Here is a 23403-nt window from a genome sequence, read left to right as displayed (position 1 = left end):
TCGAAGGAATACAAATATTTACGGTACTGAAAAATCCAAAGATTGTCGTGCACCAACCAGTGGAGAAAAAGCAACCGCCCGAACAGGGACTTGAACCCTGGACCCTCAGATTAAAAGTCTGATGCTCTACCGACTGAGCTATCCGGGCTCTCCCTCAGACTTTGTTCTACTTTCTATAAGAGTTTTGTATTGACGAAATTCATTCGCGAAGCGAAGTGACTGTAGTTATGTGTGTATGCAAGGGACTCCAGAAGAAACCGAGAGAAAGCTGGTGAAGCCAGTGACCGGTGATTGCTTTTTATCGGACCCCCCTCAGCACAGCAAGTGTTAGGACGCTAGAGCCTAAGCGCCGCCGAAGCTGGGTGGGTGCGGCATCGGCACGGCCGCGCGGGGGCGCTTCCGCAGAGGGCTTCCCTCTGGGAGAAGTTTGTTCCCAGTCCGATGACCTAGGTCCCAGGCACCCCACGTACCTGGGCCGACCCTTCCTACCGCCCCAAAGCCAAGGGTGGGCCGCGGAGAGAAAAGGATGCCACATGAAGCCTTCAGATGCTGTGCTCCCGGAGACGACTTCGGTCCCCAGATCGGCCACATTCCAAGGGAGAGGCACTGAGTTCCGCCGTGCCATAGATCCGGGACACACAGGGCCGGGTTGGGGGTGAGGGGGGTACCAACTTCAGGAGGTGACAGGAGGGTTGTTTATGACCCCTATGCCATGTGTAGAGATGCATGTTAGACTCGCGTGAGGCTGTAGTCACGTGTGATTTATGGCTCACTTGTGTATAGTGATTCACATGGATGATTCACAATTAGGAATGCGGGTGCCCTGTGCCCAGTTCTGACAGAGAGAGAGAAGGAAAGGTTTTCCGGGAGGCTGAGGAGTGGGCGGACAGGGCATCAGTTGGCTTCTGACCAGGAACAGATCAATGTCCCAATCATGCAGGCGTCACCTAATGCCTGTCTCCCTCTGGCATCTGGTCCCTCCCTTCCCAGTAGGACCCGGGCTCCTGATAGCTATCTGGGTGAACCTGGTCCTGCCAGTCAGAGGGACCGGTTTTGCCAGAGGCGAACAAGCAACTATTAGGGAGAAAGGCTGCGGGTGGGAAGAGCCAGCCCGCAGCTAGCAAGAACAGAGAGTTTCTGGAGACAGAGAGCCAGCGAGTGGGCCCTAGAGCATCCCAGAGAGAGCTGGGCTTTTCCTCAAAGGCCCATCCTGCCCAACCAGGTCCCGCGGGTCGGCAGCCCAGGAGCTCAGCCCTGCCTGTTCTGTGGCTCACCTCCTCCAGGCCAGCTGCTGGGGCATCCCTTCTTTCCTCCCATCATGGCCCTGTACCGCGTGCGTGTGACCACTGGTCCCTACCTGATGGCTGGCACACTGGACAACATTTTTGTCACACTGGTGGGCACATGTGGTGAAAGCCCCAAGCAGCGACTGGATCGCATGGGCAGGGACTTCGCCTCTGGATCGGTGAGTAGAGGAGAAAGGGAGGTGGCGACCCTGAGGGCCACCAGGTACAGGGAATCCTGAAGGAGGGGAGGGTTTTTCTCCCCAGGGCTCATCAAATCCTGCAGAACTCAGGATGCCGGCCCTGACCTCGTGGCCACCCCTTTCTGGTCCTTGTCTTTCCTGGGGATCATAAATCCTACCCAGGCAGGGGCTCCAGAGAATTCCACTGGCTTCCTAGCTCCTTCTCCAATAACTGAAGGTGGGCTTTGGGGAAGCTGCTTGCCCTCTCTGAGCCTGGGTTTCCTCTTCTCCAGAGGGGTCTACCTGACTCTGCCAGGCCCCAGCACTGTTGGCAGATGGCCAACATCAGGTGGGGGCTCCAAGGAGGCTTGGGAGAGCCAGAATGCACCCTGCTCACACAGGGCTCCTGCAGCAGCTTCTGCCAGATGAAGGATGCCTTTTTGTAATTCACGACAAGGCACTGCATGGGGTACAGCCAGCTTGGGTGTACTTGTCAGGCAAGGCGGAGGTGTAGAAGGCGGAGGTGTAGGTGCACTTTTCAAGGTGCAGGATGACTTAGGCTGTTCCTCGCCTCTCACCGGCTTGCTCTCTTGCCCCCACCCCAGGTGCAGAAGTACAAGGTGCGCTGCTCAGAGGAGCTGGGTGAACTCTTGCTGCTGCGGCTCCACAAGGAGCGCTATGCGTTCTTCCCCCAAGACTCCTGGTACTGCAGCTGCATCTGCGTCACTGCCCCCGATGGCACCCTTTCCCACTTCCCCTGCTACCAGTGGATGGAGGGCTACTGCACTATTGAGCTTCGACCAGGAACAGGTGTGTCAGAGGCAGGGGCTGGCCTGGGCTTCGGAAGCACCTGCTGGGAGCAGCAGAGACGGTGGGGGGTGGGGGTGGTTGGCTGTCACACAGCCCAGGGTGTAGACAGTAGGGCTGGAGTTAGGGTAACTGCAACTCAGGGATCCCAAGTAGGTGCTTTCTGAAAATTCAAGCCTCGAACACCCTGAAATGCAGGCGCTTTCTGGGCAGTATGTACCCCTCTGGAGACACACCCAGTCTAGGTGTGCACTCACATACACTCATACCACTCAGAGTCATACGCACAGAAACACACAGAGATGGTGGTATGCTCGCCACCGTCACCCTGCTCCTTCCCGAGTCAATTCCTCTGAGAGGAGTTAACCTGCAAGTGGAGTTACTGAATTTCAACTGGGGAGAAGCCCTGAATGTTTAGAGAATTTAGCTGGACAGGCCCTGGCCCACTAGTACTGGCTTTCCTGGTGTGGATGAAGTTCTGTGAGGTGCTGTTCAGGTTCTTTCCTGAATTTGGGTGGGGGGCTTTGAAGGATGCTGGACTGAAGCTACTTCAGTCTCTGGACCCCTTTCCCTCCCAACCCCCACCCCCACCCCCCACTTCCCACACCCACATCTCCTGAGCTATCTCATCCAGAGACAGGCAAGACTAGGGTGAGTCTGAGTGTGGAGATGAGTCTTAGGGCTGAGAGATGATGTCAGGTGAGGTGCAGTGAGTGAACATTACCCTTGCTGACACTGAGTTCCTCACAGACTGCATTCCAAATCCCTATCTGTCACCACAACACATCCACCAGTCACTTCACAAGACATGTTTGTTCACCAGTCCTGTGTCAAATATGTATTTTGTGCATGGTGCCAGGCACCATGCTGGATGCTGGGAATACAAAAAATGAATACCATGTGACTTCTGCCCCCAAGGAGTTTGCAGTCTTGAAAAGGAGACACACATGTAAACAATTAGAGAGTTGTTATAATCTGGGGGTAAAGCTGCCCCAAATCCTTTCTACTGATGAATGCACAAAGAATGGGGGACAACAGTGTCCCTGAGGGACTGGGTTCAAGGGTTGGGGGTTCAGGAAAGGCATGCTGGAGGGGTGTCATTTGAAAAGAGACTTACCAATGAGTAATCTTCATTACCCACAGCAAGAACTATTTGTCAGGACTCCCTTCCCCTCCTTCTGGATCACAGGAAACGGGAACTCCAGGCCCGACAGGAATGCTACCGGTGAGGGTGGCCTAATTTGACTTCTTTCCCATCTTACTCTGACCTGATCCTTAATCAGACTGTTACTAACTCTAACCTCAGTTCCAACTTTGGGGGCCCAACTCTGATCACCACCCTCATTTAAACCTCAATCTAATGCTGACCCTGAGTCCAGGCCCAAAACACAAGTACTGATAATTGTCCCCAGTACCATCAATGGATCCACACTCAACCCTCAGCTGTCCTTGATGTGACCCAGATACCAGACATGTCCCTAGGATTGGCCAACTTCAGCCCATCCTGAGCCTCACCCCCAAACCAGCCATGATCTTGATCTCAACACAAACCCAACTCTAAACCAGTTTGGATATTCATGCCATCCTCAAATACTACCCAGATCTGAAGCCCAGTGTCTTCAGGGAAAAAAACAAACATACTTCAATTCCTTGTCACCTGCTCAGAAAGTGGGTGGTTTCTGGGAGTTTTAATTTAAATTTGTGTCTTTAAAAGCTAAGGCTTCTGTTTACCCTAACCTTCACTTGCCACTTCAATCTCTTTCCCCTGGAAGCTGGAAAGTCTACGCCCCTGGCTTCCCCCGCATTATAGATGTCAGCAGCTTTGAGGAGATGGAGTCAGATAAGAAATTTGCCTTGACCAAGACAGCGCCTCGTGCAGACCCAGGTGACAGGTGAGGGTGGACTGAGAGTTGGGGAAGAAGCTGGAAGGGCATGAAGTGAAGGGTCTGCTGTGAGGACTTGGCTGGGCAGCTTGGGAGTCATAGTCTGTGACAAATGCAGTTTAATTCAAGTGTCCGGAGCAGAATGGGTGGGGATGGCCCCAGGAGTCTGGCAGAGAGGAGGGGAGAGGGCAGGGAAGGTACCTGGAGTGAGCAGAGGCCTGGGGACTCTCTGGGAGGAGAGAGGGGAGGAATTAAGGGGAATGGACTGCAGGTCCCTCTGACTGGTTTCTGCCCTTCTGCTTCCCTGCTCCCCAGCAGTGGGAATCAGTACCTGCCTGGCTTCCCCATGAAAATTGACATCCCCTCCTTGCTGCACATGGAGCCCAATATTCGCTACTCTGCCACCAAGACGACCTCGCTGCTCTTCAACGCCATCCCCGCGTGAGGCCACTGCCCTCTCTGCACTCCTGCTCCCTCTCCCTCTGTCCCTTTGATCAATCATCTACATCTCTGCCCCTGTCTCCCCTCCATCCACCCCACCCCCAGTCTCTCCTTCACCTCCCCCTGCCCCATCTCCACTCTATTTTTAAGCAACTCTTCTCTAGCTCCCCATCATCACCTCTTTGCTCTTAAACTCTCCTTCTCTTTCCAGTCCTCAAACCAATAGAATTAATTGAGCACTTACCCTGAGCAGAGCAGGGTCCCAGTCACTGCTAGTGGGACCAGGCTGAGCAGGACCAGAGAGGGCCAGTCTTTTTAAGATTTAAGGAGGTGGTCAGGACACCTCAGGTTCAATTTCCTGGCCAATACTTTCTAGCTTTATGACCTTGATTTTCAGATAGCCTTTAAACAGTTTTCTCATTTATGACAATAATATTCATACTGACTTCATAGGTGTAGGGGAAAACTTTAGAGAGCTAACATCCAGGGAACATCCCTGGTGGTCCAGTGGTTAAGACTCCATGCTCCCCCTGCAGGGGGCACGGGTTCGATTCCTGGTCAGGAAACTAAGATCTCGAAGGCTGCACAGTGCAGCCAAAAAAAAAAAAAAAAGCTAATATCCAGCACAAAAAGTTGTAGTATTAGGATACAAGTTGTAGTATTAGGATACAGTCTTGGCTGTGATGGACAAAGGGCTCAGGCTCCCCTGGGGAGATGTATCTGCAAGGCAGTTAATTAATATTGGTGGGTGTTAATTAATATTGGTGGGGTCACGGGCAGCTCAAGTCTGAGGTTCTGAGTGTGATGTGGCTGGAGGGGGTCCAGTTGACATCTGGTCCTGACAGGAGCAGGGGTCAGGAGGTGGTTGCTGGGAGACAGATGGGATTGAAGCTTTGGGCTGGGAGAGAGGAAGGGAGAGGGGGAATGGGTGGGTCCTGGGAAGACCCAGGTCATTCTGTGGGGCTCAGCCACCTGCTACCTGCTGCATTAGCAGGCCCAGAGGAGGCCATGGCAAGGACCTGGATCCTCATGTTCTGGGCTTTGGTGCCACAGCCGTTCTTCCGGAGAAGAACTAGTGGGAGGGGATGTAGGGGTGAGGCGGGGTATGGAGCTTGAGTGTGTCCACAGGAAGACACAAGGGGGCTCAGGTTTCAGGACAAGGACCCACTGAGAGGCCCCGGCAGGACTAAGGAGCATCTCAGAAGCTAGCATCACCTGAGCTGGTCCCCAGATGGATATGTGGGTCGAGGCAGGGGAGGGCCCAGGAGACCATGTGGAGTGCCAGTGTGGGGCTCAGAGAAGGTCCAGTGGGAAGAGGAGTTGGCATTTGGCAGTCTCTGGTCATTTATGGAGGGGAGGGAGTCACTGGGCTTTACTGTGGCGTGACTGCAGGGTGCGCTAAAGGACGTGAGTGGCAGGCCTTGGAAAAGGAAGGCCTTTTATTTCTCCTGTCTTGCCTCCTCAGCCTCTGTTTTAATGACCATGCTCCTGTTGAGTTTTTCCCATCCTCTAGAAGGAGAAGGCAATGGCACCCCACTCCAGTACTCTTGCCTGGAAACTCCCATGGACGGAGGACCCTGGTAGGCTGCAGTCCATGGGGTCGCTGAGGGTCGGACACGACTGAGCGACTTCACTTTCACTTTTCACTGTCATGCATTGGAGAGGGAAATGGCAACCCACTCCAGTGTTCTTGCCTGGAGAGTCTCAGGGACAGGGGAGCCTGGTGGGCTACCGTCTATGGGGTCGCACAGAGTCGGACACGACTGAAGCGACTTAGCAGCAGCAGCAGCAGGTTCTTAGAGGGCAGCCGCTCAGCATAGGTTCGTGGAAGGAGTGAGTGGCTCCTTACTGAGCACACAGGAACCTGTCCCTGGGCTTGTCAGGTCACTATTGCCCCCTTCCCCCCATGCCTTCTCCAGGTGCCCACACTCTTCATGACACATCCGCCTCCTTCCACAGCTTACTTTATTGACCGACTGCCACACACCTGCCTGTCCTCTGTTCCATTCCCTTCCATTTGACTTGGCCTAGCTAGTGAGCGATTGTTACAAACTGGGTATGTCAGGGCAACACAGCCCAGTCCTGGCCATAAGGAGCCCACAGTATAATAGGAGTTGATTTGAGTAGTGACATAATGAAGGGTTCACAATATAATGAAGGAAGTAGCAGGTATTTTTGGAAAGATACACACAAGGTCTATGTTTGAGGGGTGATCAGACAATGCTTCATGAAGGACTTTGCATCTAAGATGCACACAGAAGAACAGGTAGTCTTGATATGAGGTGGAGATGTAGGAGATGGTTCTCTAGGACAGGCACAGCTTAACAAGCCCTGGACAGGGAAATTCCTCCAGGGCTCTAGGCTGGGGGCACAGTGCCCATGGCAGCCCTCAGCCCCAAGCCCAACTTCCCCTCCCATAGGTCCTTGGGCATGAAGCTTCGAGGGTTGCTGGACCGCAAGGGTTCCTGGAAGAAGCTGGATGACATCCGGAATATCATGCGTTGCCACAAGACCCTCACTTCAGGTGTGCAGAGCCAGGTGGAGAGGTCCATTCTCCACTCGACCCTGTACTCAGGCTCCTCTGCCTCACGCTGGGAAAAAGCTGAATTCTGGGTTGTGGGGTTCCAGTGGGCAGGGCTCCTGACTTCACTGGGGGCACTCTCCCAGACTCCTCTCAGGAACCCATCTCTCCTTCCTCTGGGTGGGGACAAGAATAGGCAAGTGGGGACAGAGCGAGGGTCAAGGGTCACTTAGGGAGTCCTGATCCTGGTCAGGTGCACTTACCTCTCTTCCCTACCCCTGTCATCAAGAGGTTTGGGCTTTGGGGCCAGACATATGTTCGAGTCTGCCACCCAACTGAGCAAGTCACTCTGCCTCTTAGAGTCCCGTGTTAAACTGAAGATATAATTACACCTACTCATAGGACTGCTGGGAGGAAAGACTAAACCATAGTGATTAGCAAAGTGCTGGGCTGAGCAGGATCTAGTGAAGTGGTTTCAGCCCAACTGGCCCCCTCTCTTGTCCCCCAGAGTACGTCAGAGAGCACTGGTGTGAAGACCAGTTCTTCGGGTACCAGTACCTGAACGGCGTCAACCCTGTCATGCTCCATTGCCTCTCCAGCTTGCCCAGCAAGCTGCCTATCACCAATGACATGGTGGCTCCCTCACTGGGACCAGGCACCTGCCTGCAGACAGAGTTAGAGGTGGGTAAGCTGCCAGTAGGGAGAAGGGATGGGTGTGGAGGGTAAGGGTGGGATGGCTGCATCCAACCTGTAGGCCTCATCCCCAGCCTGGCACCTTTTAAACAGAATAGTTATGGGTAAGGCCCAGATGGGCCTCAGGCTTGAGGCATGAGACAGGGCCTGGTGAACTGGTATGCATGAATGTGACAGCTTGGAGGAAGAGGCCCTGCCCTGGTTCTGGGGCCTCCAAGATCCCAGGTGCTGAGGCCCAAAGAAAGCCATTTTAGGACAGGCCAAAGGCAGTGCCACTAGACAGAGTAAGGACAATCCTGGAGAAGTAGGAACTCTCGGGGTATGGGAGAAGATGATGACCCACCCAGTCTCTGATCTTGACCCAGTCAAGCCCTCAGGCATCCTCCAGAAGGCTGGAGTTGTGGTTGGCGAAATCTCTTCCTGTGTTGATTTTATTGATACTGAATACACTCAAGTCATCTGAGTTGACAGAATAGGAAGGACCAGTGATGGGGAGAGGAGGAGAGGATGCTGGCTTGTCCAAGAGGCTGGGAAGCCAGGTGAGAGGTTGCACAAGGAAGGATTCAGCTGGACCTCATTCCGGACATTCTGGGAAGGGTGAGATTCCCAACACTGGCCTTTAGTGCAGGCACCACGCGTCACTGAGGCCCAGGCTGGAGTGGGAGTGGACAGAGAACAGAGAGGGAAGCAGAGCGCGGGTGCGGAGGACACTCTAAGGCTCCGTGCAACTTCCCCAGAGGGGCAACATCTTCCTAGCGGACTACTGGATCCTGGCGGAGGTCCCGGTCCACTGCATAAACGGCCACCCCCAGTTCGTGGCCGCCCCGCTCTGCCTGTTGTGGCTCAACCCGCAGGGGGCGCTGGTGCCCCTGGCCATCCAGGTGAGCCTGCGGCTGGCTTTGAGGGGGTGTGGACCAGGCTTCGGGAACGCGGCCTCAGGGGGCACCTATCAGTCTAAAGCCTCACCCCCTAATTATTCCTCGATGCAGCTCTGCCAGACCCCTGGGCCCGACAGCCCCATCTTCTTGCCCACTGACACCGACTGGGACTGGCTGCTGGCGAAGACGTGGGTGCGCAACTCTGAGTTCCTGGTGCACGAGAACAACACGCACTTTTTGTGCACACATTTGCTGTGCGAGGCCTTCGCCATGGCCACGCTGCGTCAGCTGCCGCTCTGCCATCCTATCTACAAGGTCTGGGTGACCCTCGGGTGGGGGGAGCCACGGTGGCCTTCTCCCCTGACCTTCGGTTCTTGTGACCTCATCCCACTTGCAGCTTCTGCTTCCCCACACTCGCTACACGTTGCAGGTGAACACCATCGCCCGTGCTACGCTGCTCAACCCTGAGGGCCTTGTGGACAAGGTGCGGCCTCTACCCTGCCCTTGCCCGGGGCTCCGCCCCTGAGGGCACCTTGCCCCGCCCACAATGGGACCGCCAATCCCATTCCCCATTCCCGGCCCACCCCTTTCCACACGCCCCAAGTCTCCTACCTGCCCCGCCCACAACCCCACCTCCCTCCCTCCAATCCCCTCCACCCGCCCCACCTCATCAGGCTCCAACTCCAAAGGCTCCTGGAGGTGGGCAAGGCACCCCAGCCTGAGCACACCTGCCCGCTGACTCCGCGTTGGCGCTCCCCTCCCGGCTCGCCCGGGATTCAGTTCATTCTTCTAGTTACCAAACACCTAAGGATTACCTCCTACGCATGCAGTAAGGCCGCAGCCTGCGCAGCCCACGTCCTGCTCTTATGGGTGTTTAATTCTTGGTCTTGGATGCTTGATTAACTGTAAAATTCCCTCTGCTGAGTCTCTAGCCCCATCTCTGGGGTGGGGGTTGGGGAGGTCGTGGAGACCAGCTGTGTTGTGTCCTCAGGTCACGTCCATTGGGAGGCAGGGCCTCCTCTACCTCATGAGCACCGGTCTGGCCCATTTCACCTACACCAATTTCTGCCTTCCGGACAGCCTGCGGGCCCGCGGTGTCCTGGATATCCCCAACTACCATTACCGAGATGACGGCTTGAAGATCTGGGCGGCCATTGAGAGGTGTGGGCCTGGGGCCTGTGGCCAATCTGGCCCCACCAGGGCCTCCTGGCCAAGGGAACAATATGGATCCGTGCGCTCATGTAGGATGGGGCCCTTGGTGCTCGAGGGTTTCAGGTGTTTAGAGCGCAGTATGGGGCAGTGCAAGGGTGAGAATTGGGGGTTGGGCTTCCTCATGAAATGGCAGGTAGCTGTGGGCTGGGGAGGGCCTGGGCTGTGTGTGAATGTGGCAGAAGACGGGAAGGACACGGAGTCCTGAGAGGTCAGGGCAGGGGCAACAGCTTGATGTGGGTGGGGCCTCCAGGTGGACTGGTCTTCCTTTCTCCCAGGTGGGGAGGGGAGGCCTCATGTCAGCCTCTCCTCAGCACCCATGACTCTGGAGTGGTGGTGAGAATTGAGGGAAGCCTGGGCACTGTGGCTCCAACTCAATATGGGGGTCCCCACTGAACCTCCATGGACTCGCAGTGGACTCTGGGCAGCTAACTCGCACTAGCCTGAGCAGCCTTGGGCCTTGATTTTGAGGCCGGCCTGAACGCAGGGTCACTGCTGGAGCAGGGACATCTTTTTCCTGCAGCTTCGTCTCAGAAATCGTGGGCTACTATTATACCAGTGATGCATCTGTGCAGCAGGATTCAGAGCTACAGGCCTGGGTCGGAGAGATTTTTGCTCAGGCATTTCTGGGCCGGGAAAGCTCAGGTATCCCCTCCCCGTCCCCCCAGCTACAGACCCAATGACCCGCTGTCCCCCTTGGCCCTACCAGGCCCCCAGTTCTTATTCACTGAGCAGCCTTTAAAGCACATGCCATCATTAGCCCCACTGGATAGATAAGGGAAGGCGTAGAGAAGGCCGCACTGGCAGTAAGTGGCAGAGGCAGGGCCCAGAGCCAGCTCCCAGCATCTCTGGCACCCTTGCTTTCAGCCACTACATGGTCCCTGCTCGACCTTTGCCACCCATTCACCTTCACTTGCTGAGATCTGGGGATGTGTTGCTTTATGGTAGAAGCCATCTCCAGCCTCCAGCACTAAGGACTCTGGAACTCTCTCTCATACCCTCTTATGCCTATCCTGCCAGGTGGCCCCTCCAGCCACCAACCTCTCTCACTTGTGGCTTCATGGAGTAGCTTGGTGCCGCTGCTGCCTGATTCCTCCTTACTGACATGTGTCACCTGTCCCTGGCTCTCCCCTCTCTTTTGACACTGCCTGAGAGGCCTTTGAGACCCAACTGACCAGTCCTCTTAGGCCTCCTTTGCTTAACCTAAGTGCAAGCAGATGCCCCCGACTGCCCTCCCCTCCTTAAAGTCTTCCCTTTGCTCCAGGAAGGGTGTGTCTTTCTGACCTCCCCTTTCTTTCAGGGCTTCTGCTGCCTCCTGATCCTGATTCCAGCTCTGGTTTGTCCTGGATCTCTGTCTCCTCTCGCTCTACCCTTCCCTAACAGAACGATCCTTTCTCCTGTTTCTCCTCTATGGCTGATTCCAGACTTGGAAATCCCCCCTTCCCCATTCCCTGAGGAAACTTTCCTTGTTGGCTGTCTCACTGTCACTCTTGAGACCAGCACGTGAAAACTACAAGTCGTCCTCTGTAGAAGGACTTCTGGCCTCGCGTGGGCTACACATGCCATTGCTACTCTCCACAGCCTACCTCCCAGGTGCCAGTGTGTGACGGTCTGTATTTCAGGCACTGGAAAGTGCAGACAAGGCATCTCTATCTGGGTGAGTGGAAGAAAATGAAAGGCTCAAAGTGGCACAAATGTCCACCCTCTAGTTCCCCCAGCCGGAGGGAGGGAGACTCTCACTGCCTGGGATGTCTTCTCTTAGCGGGGGGGTGGGGAGGGGGCGGCGGGGAATGCAACTTTTAGCTGATTCAGCACTTCTGGTGGCCACCCAGAGCAACTCCTGCCTGGGGAAACCTGAGGAGGAGGCATGGTCTCAGGTCACCAGGAAACAGAATGAACAGCTGTTATAGTCCTACCTGTAGTGGGCTCCAAAGCATTTTTTTTTTTTTTGCCTAGTCCCTTGGGAATCTTATTTCCTTCGTCAGGGATTGAAACTGTACCCCCTGCATTGGAAGTGTGGAGTCTTAACCACTGGACCACTAGGGAAGTTCTAGCTTTTTTTTTTCCAAACAAAAGTTTGAACATATAGAAAAGTAGAGAGTATGATACTCTACTTTTACCCACCTAGATGCAGTTTACCCACCACCTAGATACAGTTCCTAACATCTTGCCATATTTGATTAAGTTGTTGCTGTTGTTTATTTACACATATTTCACATTTTACCTCTAATTAATATGCATCTCAAAAAAAAAAAAAAAAAACCACAACACTTTCCTACACAATCACAATGCTGGCATCACGTTTAACAAAATTGACAATTAATCTCCAACGTTACCCTCTTACTTGTCCCATTCTCCTTCAGTTTTTCCTATTGATTCTGGAGCCAGTCAAGGACCAAATGACATATGTGTTCATTTTGACTCTAAAGTCTCTTTTACTTTAGGACAGCCCCCCTCCACCCTTTTTAAAATCACATAAATGTCTGACAAGGGCTATGGAAAGGCTAAGTTGTTCTGCAGAATGTCTTGTCTTCCGAATTTATCTAATTGCTTCCCCACGTTGTCATTCCTCTACACACTGTGTTGTCTGTCAACCGGAAGTAGTATCTAAAGGTTAAATGTCTGGGGCAAGAATGTTCTCCAGTGATGTTGTGTTCTCCACATTGCATCATACTGGGAGGCGTGCGATGTCAGGCTATCTCACTATTAGTGATGCCAAGCGTGATTTCTGGGTTAAGGTGGTGACAGCCAGACCTCTTTTGGATCTTCTGAAGGGCAGCCCCTCCCTGTGCTTTGCAACTCTACTGTTAATCAGGGAGCATCCTGATCCTGACTGCTTCTCCTCCAGGGGCAGCTGTTTTTCTCTTCAGGGTTATCTGTTTCCTATTCAACACACAGAGTGGGATCAACTGTCTTGTCTTTCTTTATTCAACTTGTCTCTGATTTAACACATCAGGACATTCTTCAGATTGACAAACATCTCTTCCAACTGGCACACACTTATACTACACTCATGTTTTCAGGTAAAACACATTCGTTCATTAACCTCAGCATGCCTCTGGCTTCCACATTTCAAAGGGAAAAAATATTATGCGCTACAGAAGAATTCCCATATGTCGTCTGACTTTGCTTTTTTATTCTATCCTCCATGAACAGCACATTTGGAAAATTCCCACACACTCCCAGGCAGACAGATACCTAGTCCTTCCTTCAAGCGTCCCCATCTGCTCTGTTGCAGCCTCTTTCCTGTCATCCTGACTCCAAACCTTGGTGCCATCTTGACTGCTGTTCCCTGATGTCTTCCTCTCTCCCTAAATCCAGTTAAGTAGCTGGTGCTATTGTCCCCATCATTTCCCACTGCCACCATCTAGTCTTAGTCCTCTCACTACTCCTGCAACGTGGCAACTGCCTCTCAACCTATCCCACCCCTCCCAGCCTCTCTCTACTCGCCCGCCGCCAATTCTGCAGGGCCACCGCCCCAGTAATCCTCTGAAATAGTCCCTAGAAACCACCCTTCCTGGCAAAGTGCTGTAACCTCACATCCAATCAAGTCCCCTCCCTGTCCCCTCACCTTGCTTCTGATTCTGTGCCTGACCACTCTGGCTTCCTATCCTCTCGTGCATTCACTTCATTCAACCAGTAATATTTATTAAATACTGTTAATATTTATTAAGTATTGTTTTAGGTGCTGGGGTTTGGCAGTGAACATGACAGGCAAAAATCCTGGCCTTCAAGAAGCTTAACATTCTCGTGGGGAGATATGGATAATAAACTAGCAAATATGTCAAGTGGTTAAAAAGAAGAACAAAACAGTATCGGGATACAGCAGGTCAAGGTAGGGAGATTACTTCAGTTAGGAGGTCAGGGAAGGCCTCTTTTAGGAGGTGCTGTCTGCTACAGACTGAAGGAAGGGAGAGCTAGTTCTGTGGATAACTAGGGCAAGAGTGTAAGGACAGAGGTGGAGTCAGTGCAGAGACCTCAGGTGGGAATGTGCAGGCAGGTTTAAGAAATCAGCAGACCTGTGTAGCTAAGTAGAGTAGGTGAGAAGGAGAAAAGTAGGGAAGGGAATGAAGTCAGAGAAAGAATAAGAACCAGTTTAAGTAGGGCTATGGTGAGGTAAGTGAGGTGGGAAGCCCTCAACGCATTTTAGGTAGGGGTGGTATAACTAGATTTACAATTCTGAAGGATCACTCAATCTGGCTGTTATGTGGAGAACAAACTGTCAGAGGCAAGGGTGGAAGCAGTCAGATTCATCCAGGGGTGAGACGATGGAGAAGGGATGGTGTGGAGACTGGAGGTGATGGCATGAGGATGGCTTCTGCAAGACTTTGCTGACTTGTGCAGTGTGAGATAAAAGGGGGAGCGAGTGCACAGATTTTGGCTGGAGCAACTGAATGGAGAGCGCTGAAGTGGGCCCACTGGTGGCCACAGGGGACAGGTTTCAGTAATGTGCAGGGTAGGGAGTCAAGCTTGAGGTCTGGCGGGTGTCAGGTCTGAGACGCCTCATAGACACTCAGGCAGAGGTGTCAGCTAGCAGCTGCAGATTTATACCCACTATCAAGTCCAGCATGCAGGGGCGATGTGAACTTGGGAATCATCAGCCAGTGAGAGGTGGTGAAGGCCACAGTCTTGGATGAGACCAATGACATCACAGAAAAGAAGACCAAGGGCTGAGCCTGAAAATACCTTTCTCTTCTTTTTTTCCATTTGAAGCCCACCCCATTATTCTACCCAGGGAGGCCCCTTCTCTTCCTCCAGGAAAGCCTCCTCTAACTACCCAGCCCCATTGCTGAACCTGCCATCTCCTCAAAGGGCCGAGCCCTGGCCTTAAACCTTCCTCTGCTTCCATCACTGTGGGCTTATAAGCAGCACCCTCTCTGACCATCTGTCTCTGCCACTAAACCCAACAGCAGATGAGATGATCTGCTCCTGGGTGCTCAGGCAAATCTTGGTGAATTGGGTAGAATTCTATCATTATGTACTAAAACGAGCTGCAGACAGAAGTGCTGTTCCCTTGAACCTGGCTCGTCTGTTATGACCTCTGCTGGCTCAGCTTTTTCTAGTCCTATCCCAGTCCCCCGGTTCAGAGACCACACCATGGTGATGACCATCCGTAACCTGGTGTGATGATCAGTCGCTAAGTTGTGTTCAACTGTTTGCGACCCCATGGACTGTAGCCCACCAGGCTCCTCTGTCCATAGGATTTTTTCAGGCAAGAATACTGGAGTGGGTGGCCATTTCCTCCTCCATGGGACCTTCCTGACTCAGGGACCAAACCCTCATCTAATGCATTGGCAGGAGGATTCTTGACCACTGAGCTACCTGGGAAGCCCCTATCCTTAACCTCAGCCCACTCCCAATACTAGTCTAAAGACAGTGGCAGCCACATGTTTAGTCTGCATTGCTCTCTTTCCTCCTGCAGCGAGCCCCAGTCCTGAGCTTCCCTCAGGAATCTGGTCCCTTCCATCCACACCCTCTTCCCTTCCCCTCACTCTTAGGCTTCCCACGCCAGCTGTGCACCCAGGGACAGCTGGTAAAATTCCTCACTGCAATCATCTTCAACTGCTCTGCCCAACATGCCGCTGTCAACAGTGGGCAGGTGAGGCTGCAGAGGCCGGGCCTGGGGGACACTGGGCCACGTAAGATTAGCCTCAGCAGTGGATGTGAGGCCAGAGTTCGGGCTGAGAGCATGGGAGGGTCAAAGCTGTGATGGGTTTATGGATAGGGCTGGGGTTGGAGTGGCGACTGGGTGAAGGGCAGCACTGGGGCTGAATGATGACTGGAGTAGAGCTTGGTCCAAGCTCGTAATGATGACTCAAGTTGGGTTGTGGAGGGAGTAACTGAGGGGCTCCTGTTGTGGACAGGATGTGGCCAGGTGGAGTAGCAGGCCAGCCCAAGGCTCATTTCTCGGTGACCTCTTTACTCTGGGTCCTCCTCCCTCCTGGGTGACTCACACAACCCAGTCCTGGAACGCTGGGTAGGGGGATAACAAGGGGTGACCCACCCTGAGTCACCCTCTTCCTCAATTCCCTTTTAACAACCCCCTTATTTCCCAACTGCAAGATCTAGGATGGTAGGGGCAGGAACAGGGATGTTGAGGAGGGAGATGGTCCTTCTTTTTTGGCCAACTGACTCAGTTGGGTTGCGGGGGGCTCTCCACAGCATGACTTTGGGGCCTGGATGCCCAATGCCCCGTCATCCATGAGGCAGCCCCCACCGCAGACCAAGGGGACCACCACCCTGAAGAGTTACCTGGACACCCTCCCGGAAGTGAATACCACTTGTAATAATATTCTCCTCTTCTGGTTGGTCAGCCAAGAGCCCAAGGATCAGGTGAGTGGTGGTGGTGGTGGTGGGATGTCTGGGTTTGGGGGGAATTTGCAGGGCCTGGATAGTGGAGGTGGTGGTAGCTGTCCAAGCAAGTTTGGGAGCCAACATCGGGCATTTATGCTGAGTTGCCTTGAGTTCTTCAGTTTCTTCAGGAAATGATAGTTGGGCCCCAGAGACACACTGAAGCAAATACCAGTTTAGTGGCTGGGTCACAACTTCCATCTAATTCACCAGTTTAACCAGTCTGTCCACCTATCTGTCCATCCGTCCATCCAACCACTTACTCACCCATCAGTCACTCATCCATTCACCCAGACATTTGTCGGATCCCTCCCATGTGTCAACACAGTGCTGGGCACTGGGAACATAACTCTGAGTGAGAACTTTCTGCCTGCAAGAATCCTATGGTCTACTTGAGGAGACACACAGGGAAAGGAAAAGGGCACCACAGTGTCATAGGAATTATTCATGAATTCCTCCATTCAGTCCATACTTCTTGAGCACCTGCCAAGTGCCAGATACTGGTGCGCAGATATGAACCTTGATGTTGTACGTAAGCTTACAGCCCAGTGACAAGAGGTAAGGATGGGGCCTCATGGAACCTGACGAAGTCCAGGCAAACCTGGAAAGACGTCTTGGAGGAAGTGACATCTAAGATGAAACCTTTCGGACAGGGAGGTGTAGGGCAGACAAAAGAGGGGCAGGGTTAGTTTCTAAACAGAGGGAAGGACTCTACCAAGTGAAGCAAAGTGAAGGTGAGAGTCTGTTGGTACATTTGCAAGAGCATAAACAGCCCAGTTTGGCTGCAATTATTTGTTCAAAAGACAAACGGGAACCATTGAAGGGTTTAAGCCTGGGGTGACATGGCTGAATTTGTGTTTTTGCAAGGGCGCTTCTGTGGCTATGCAGATGGATGGGAAGGGTAATTTTGGAGGCAGGACCAACAGCAAGGAGGCTATTAGTTAGGCCAGGCCAGGGGAGCAGCCCTTGAATCACCAATTACCATTATCTCCATTTACACATTGGGTCATCAGTCATGCCTCTGCCCTCCTGGTCTTGTCCCCAAGCCCTCTGCTGTGATATCCTCATTTCTCACGCTTGACTCCATTTGGCACAAATATTTTATCTCCCTAACAAGATTCAACTTATCATCTCATCGCCTGGGAATGCAAGAACTCGTCCCCGGATGCTACTCCTCTTTGGTCTCACTTCCCAAGGATTTGGAGACATTCATTTCAGTCATTGCAAAGGAAAAACACTGGTTTTTGTTGTTGTTTTTGTCTACTCACAGAACACTACATTACTACTCTCAATACTCTCTCTCAATATTTCCAGCCACCAAATGTGTGGGGGTGGTTCCCATAGCAAGCAGTTCTTCAACATCAGTTGGGTGTCCTCTGTGTTAGTTGCTCAGTCGTGTCTGACTCTTTGTGACCCCATGTATTGTAGCCTGCCAGGCTCCTTTGTCCATGGGGATTCTCCAGGCAAGAATACTGGAGTGGGTTGCCATTCCCTTCTCCAGGGGATCTTCCCAACCCAGGTCTCCCGCATTGTAGGCAGATTCTCCCAGCACCTCCACATGGGTGTCAATGTGGGTCTGACCCATCATCACCAGGGAAGCCCGTGATGAAATCTAACAATTGTCCTCTAATTGAGCTCAATTCTGACACTGTCCACCTGGAGAGGTGTCAGATCCCACAGGTGAAGGACTCAGTCCCACAAGACTGCTCCTCCACTCCACCCTCCTCACCCCCTTCACGTGACAACTGCAAGTCCAGCTTATCATCTGAGTTTCTGACCAACCCCTCCTCAGTTTTGATCATTTGCTGGGAACAGCTCACAGAGCTCAGGAAAATATTTACTTACTAGATGACTGGCTCATGCTAAAATGACACAACTCAGCAATGACCAGATGGAGGCACTCCAGAGAGCAAGGAGTGTGGGAAAGGGCGTGGAGTTCCCATGCCTCTCTGGGCCCTGTCCCAGCACCTCCACACGGGTGTCAATCTGGAAGTTCTCCAAACTCGTACATGAGGGATTTTTATGGAGGCTTCATTACCTAGGCATGATTGATTAAATTATTGGCCACTGGGGATTAATTCAACCTTCAGTTCCTCCCCCTTCTCCAGAGACTGGGGGGTGAGACTGCAAGTTCTAACCTAATCACAAGGTTGATCCCTCTGGCAACCAGCCTCCAACCCCAGGGAATTTCCAGAAGTCACCTGGTTAACAGAAGCTCAGGTGGGATTGAAAAGGGCTTATTATGAATAACAAAAGACACCCTTAACACTCTATCACTATGCAGTTATAAGGGTATTAAGAGCTCTGTGCTAGAAACACAAAACCAAATATATTTTTCTTATTATAAGTCACAAAATCACACTGGAAAGGGAAGAGTACACAAGAGGATGAGGGTGGAGAGTTCCCTTTCTCATAAGCCAGTGGGACGCCTAACCCGGAAAGTCATAAGGATAACAACAATAATATACAGCACCTATCACTTCCTGAGGATCTATCATGTGTCAGTCATTAAATCTTATGTGCGCTATTTCAAAATACAAATATAAGTAAGGGGCTATATTTAATATGCTTAATACAGTGACTGGCGTATAAGTGTTCAATAAATGGTAGCTCCATTTTACAGGGCAGAAAACTGAGGTTCAGAGACACCAAGCAGTTTGCCCAAGGTCACAACTAGTAATTAGGCATTGAACCCAGTCATTCAGATTTCTGTGCTCTGCTTTATCAATAGTGACACTATAGTTTCAGAAATTAGATGTTGATCTGGTAAATAAGACATAAAACTGATTCTTTGAAAAGACCAATAAAATAAAGAAACCAGAGATGATTCAAATCAAGAAAAAAATTAACATAAATGTACAACATCAGGAATGGAAAAGGTATGAGAAGAATGGAATAATTAGAAGAAAATACTACTTACAGTTTTATGCAAACAAATTTGGAAACCTAGATGAAATAAGTAATTTTTTTAGGAAAACTTAAAAAACCCCAAGCAAACAAACAAAAGCAAAATACCAGAAGAGGTGAAAACCATACATAAATGAAAAGGGTTGTAAAAGATCTGATCCCTCTCCTTGTAAAGGGAGATTCTATTAAACTTTCAAGGAACAAATAATTCCTAAGTCATTCACACTGCTTGAAAGTATAGAAAAAAGTAGAAGCTTCCTAAATCATTTTACTGGTAACCCTGATACCAGCACCTGGCAAGAGCAGTGCTCTTAAGAAAAGAGAAGTGAGTCTCAGATAGAGGGTTCTAGTCCCAGATCCACATTTCCCACCTGTGTGACCTTGGATATGTAATCGGGCCTCTCTAAGCCTCAGTTTCTTTATCTGTAAAGTGGGAATGATGAAGTACCTGTCTTATCGGATTGTTGTCCTGTTGTGATGGTCCATGTAAAGCTCTTGCAACATGTCCACTGTAATTAAGAAAATAAAATTATAAACTCATTCCACTTAGCTACAACAATCTTAAAAATATATCATTAGCCAATGAAAGCCAATAGTATATAGTAAAACAATAATTCATCATGATGAAGTATAGTTTAACTTAGGAATGAAGGGTTGGTTCAGCCTGATGAAATCTAACAATATCCATCATTACATCAGTAAAGAAACACACCATGTAATCATCTCAATCAATACATGCTGAAAAAGTGTTTGATAAATCAGAATGGCCATAACTAATAAAAACTCAGTATAAGATGAAACTCCCTTATGGAGTTTTGATATTTCAGAAAAGAAAACACTGGCCTTATGTTGAAACAATAGAAGTCATTAAAGTCAGAGAGGAGAAAACAAGGCTGTGATTTAACAGTTTCAGGAGGCTCTGTTGGTGCAATAAAACAAGGAAAAGAATTTTTTAAACATCAGGATTGTTGGCAACAGTTTTATTATGTGAGCAGCGTGTGCTGGTTAAGAGGCTGGCCCCAGGAACCCTGATGGTGAACTAGTGGTGTACTGCGGTCAAGCCCAGAGGGGCAGTCCTGTTCTGCTACAGGGTGGGACTGACCAGTTCATTGCGCTATTTTTGAATAGAGGTTGGCTATGGCACCCCACTCTAGTACTTTTGCCTAGAAAATCCCATGGACGGAGGAGCCTGGTAGGCTGCAGTCCATGGGGTCGCTAGAGTCGGACACGACTGAGTGACTTCACTTTCACTTTTCACTTTCATGCATTGGAGAAGGAAATGGCAACCCACTCCAGTGTTCTTGCCTGGAGAATCCCAGGGACGGGGAAGCCTGGTGGGCTGCCGTCAATGGGGTCGCACAGAGTTGGACACGACTGAAGCGACTTAGCAGCAGCAGCAGGCTGGAAAGCACGGTGGCTGACTGGGAGACGCCTCAGAACTGGTTGTCTTCAGGAGTTGCCTTTTGTGTATTCTTGGGCATATCTGGTGGGACGTTTATGTTGATTTCAGTAGTGTTATGGACATGGTTATGTTTCATTCATAGAACAGTGACCCAGGCACAGGAAGGGACCTTTTTAGGGATCAGCGGGCTACTCTGCGCAGGTGGCTGGAACGGTGGTTCCGGGGTTTCAAGGGTTTGCGTTTACAGTGGCCGTGGCTGGGTGACGCCTGCCTTTAGAAGCCACCTTGACTGCATTTGTTGACAACTGTGGCCCTGAACATCATCCTGACCCCACACCTAATTTTGTCCCAGAGGCCCCTGGGCACCTACCCGGACGAGCACTTTACAGAGGAGGCCCCGCGCCGGAGCATCGCTGTCTTCCAGAACCGCCTGGCTCAGATCTCGCGAGACATCCAGGAGCGGAACCGGGGCCTGGCGCTGCCCTACGCCTACCTGGACCCTCCCCTCATTGAGAACAGCGTTTCCATTTAACCCCCTCCTCTTACCGCTAGCGCTAGCGTGAGGAGGGCCACCTTTTTAGGATCCTCCAGGCCCTTCTGTCCTCTGTTCTTGATCAGCCTGCACTTTCTCGACGCGTTTTGTACCCACGATGGCTCTACCATCGCATGAACTGGGCCCTAAGCTGGGAGGGACCAGTCCGGCAGTGTCCGCGATGAGAATCTGCTGACTGAAGTCAAACGCACAACAGGCCCTTCGAAAGGAAGGATCTCCATCATCCCTTGTCCTCCTTTGGGCAGCCTCCTGTGAAAGCCTAGCCTATTCCCCATATTCTATGAAAAATCTACCTCCTCTCATCAGGCCCAGCTTGGGATCCTGAGCCCGCCTTCCCAGTCCTCTCTCATTCCTAAATTCTTTCTTCTACTTTACCTCTTTGTTTCCACCTTCCTCCCATCCTAGGACCAATCCAATCCAACTTACTCTTTTGGAAGAACCTGGAAACTGGACAAGGAAGGATATGTGCTCTGGATCTGCCGTGTGGTTCACTTTGACCCCTGCATCTTTACGGGAAGGATTAGAATTAGAGCCCAGTTTACCTGTACCTCTAACTGTAGTTCTCAGGGCCAAGCTTCCTGGCCTGAGTGTGTGTGTGTGTGTGTGTGTGTGTGTGTGTGTGTATGTATAGTCTCTCTCCAACTCTTTCCTATCCCAACTATCATCCACCACCCACTTTCTGTTCTTAAGCCCAGAAACTTCAATAAAAATTAGTATGCATGCTAAGTCTCTTCGGTTGTGTCTGACTCTTTGGAACCCTATGAACTGTAGCCAGCCAGGCTCCTCTGTTCATGGGGATTCTCTAAGTAACAATACTAGAGAATACTAGTGGGTTGCCATGCCCTCCTCCAGGAGATCCTCCCCACCCAGGAATTGAACCCATGTTTCTTACATTTCCTGCATTAGCAGGCTGGTTCTTTACCCCTAGCAACTCCTGGGAAGCCCCAAAATCAGTATATTTGGCTCCCATTTCATTTTTCTTTTTGTACCTGTGTGTATGTAGATAGGTGGGGTATTCAGAGATGAGAGAAAGAAGGAGCCACAATGAGTCCCTAGAATAGCTGCTCTGGAGACAGGAAGCCTCCCAGCTCAACCAATTACCTAGCCAGGCCCTACATTCCTTCACCTCCCAGACAGTGTGTCATCCTTCAGGAGGTGAAAGAGTATCCAGACTCAAGCTGCTGCTGCTGCTAAGTTGCTTCGGTCGTGTCTGACTCTGTGTGACCCCATAGATGGAAGCCCACCAGGCTCCCCCATCCCTGGGTTTCTCCAGGCAAGAACACTGGAGTGGGCTTAGCGACCCCAGGGACTGCAGCCTACCAGGCTCCTCTGTCCATGGGATTTTCCAGGCAAGAGTACTGAGTGGGGTGCCATTGCCTTCTCCGCTAGACTCAAGGGGTCGATACAAAAAACATAGGTATTAGGTATGGCTGAGAGATTTTGCTGTGTACCTGAAACTATCACAACATTGTTAACTGGCTGTTACTACAATATAAAATAAACAGTTCATAAAATACATAAATAGCCTATAATTTTTTTCTCCTTTAGTTAATGTAGTGAGTTATACTGGTTTTCTAATATGAATAAATCTTGCATTCTTACAAAAAAAAAAAAAGGTATTTTGCAAAGCCTGAGAATCCAGTTTCCGGGTGTCAGGTTGTCAGCATTGCCACTGAGATCTGTTTCCTCTTCTGAACTCATGGAAGACTCAAGCTCTGGTGCTCTTGTGCATGGGTGGAGTCATGGCTGAGTTCTGACCAACAAGCGATGAGCAGAAGTGATGTGGGTCATCTCCAGGCAGGAGTATTTAATTGTTGGCATAAGCCCTGGAGACCTCTCTGCCTCTGTTCTCAGTTCAGTTCAGTTCAGTCGCTCAGTCGTGTCTGACTTTTTGCGACCCCATGAACCGCAGCATGCCAGGCCTCCCTGTCCATCACCAACTCCCGGAGTCCACCCAAACCCATGTCCATTGAGTTGGTGACGCCATCCATCCATCTCATCCTCTGTCATCCCCTTCTCCTCCTGCCCTCAATCTTTCCCAGCATCAGGGTCTTTTCCAATGAGTCTGCTCTTCCCACCAAGTGGCCAAAGTATTGGAGTTTCAGCTTCAACATCAGTCCTTCCAATGAACACCCAGGACTGATCTCCTTTAGGATGGACTGGTTGGATATCCTTGCAGTCCAAGGGACTCTCAAGAGTCTTCTCCAACACCACAGTTCAAAAGCATCAATTCTTCGGTGTTCAGCTTTCTTTATAGTCCAACTCTCACATCCATACATGACTATTGGAAAAA

General features: G+C 51.2%; 1 protein-coding gene and 1 non-coding gene across 2 annotated transcripts; one reads left to right on the top strand and one right to left on the bottom strand.

Annotated features, from left to right (window-relative positions):
• Positions 1-75: 75 nt before the first annotated feature.
• On the bottom strand, positions 76-148 carry TRNAK-UUU (transfer RNA lysine (anticodon UUU)). The gene has a single exon. It is a non-coding gene; the product is annotated as a tRNA-Lys (tRNA).
• A 1003-nt stretch (positions 149-1151) lies between these two features.
• Positions 1152-21898, top strand: ALOXE3 (arachidonate lipoxygenase 3). Its single transcript, XM_003587417.6, has 15 exons — positions 1152-1465; positions 2071-2275; positions 3416-3497; positions 4045-4164; positions 4471-4596; positions 7017-7120; positions 7626-7798; positions 8548-8691; positions 8800-9003; positions 9086-9172; positions 9680-9849; positions 10421-10542; positions 15396-15496; positions 16060-16230; positions 20910-21898. The coding sequence occupies exons 1-15, from the start codon at positions 1319-1321 to the stop codon at positions 21087-21089; spliced, it is 2136 nt and encodes a 711-aa protein (XP_003587465.2). The 5' UTR covers positions 1152-1318; the 3' UTR covers positions 21090-21898.
• The last annotated feature ends 1505 nt before the right edge of the window (positions 21899-23403 follow it).

This window comes from Bos taurus, chromosome 19 (genome assembly GCF_002263795.3).
Source record: "Bos taurus isolate L1 Dominette 01449 registration number 42190680 breed Hereford chromosome 19, ARS-UCD2.0, whole genome shotgun sequence".
NCBI lineage: Eukaryota > Metazoa > Chordata > Mammalia > Artiodactyla > Bovidae > Bos > Bos taurus.
The sequence above is the reverse complement of the archived record's forward strand: the minus strand, read 5'-3'. Positions and strand labels throughout refer to the sequence as shown.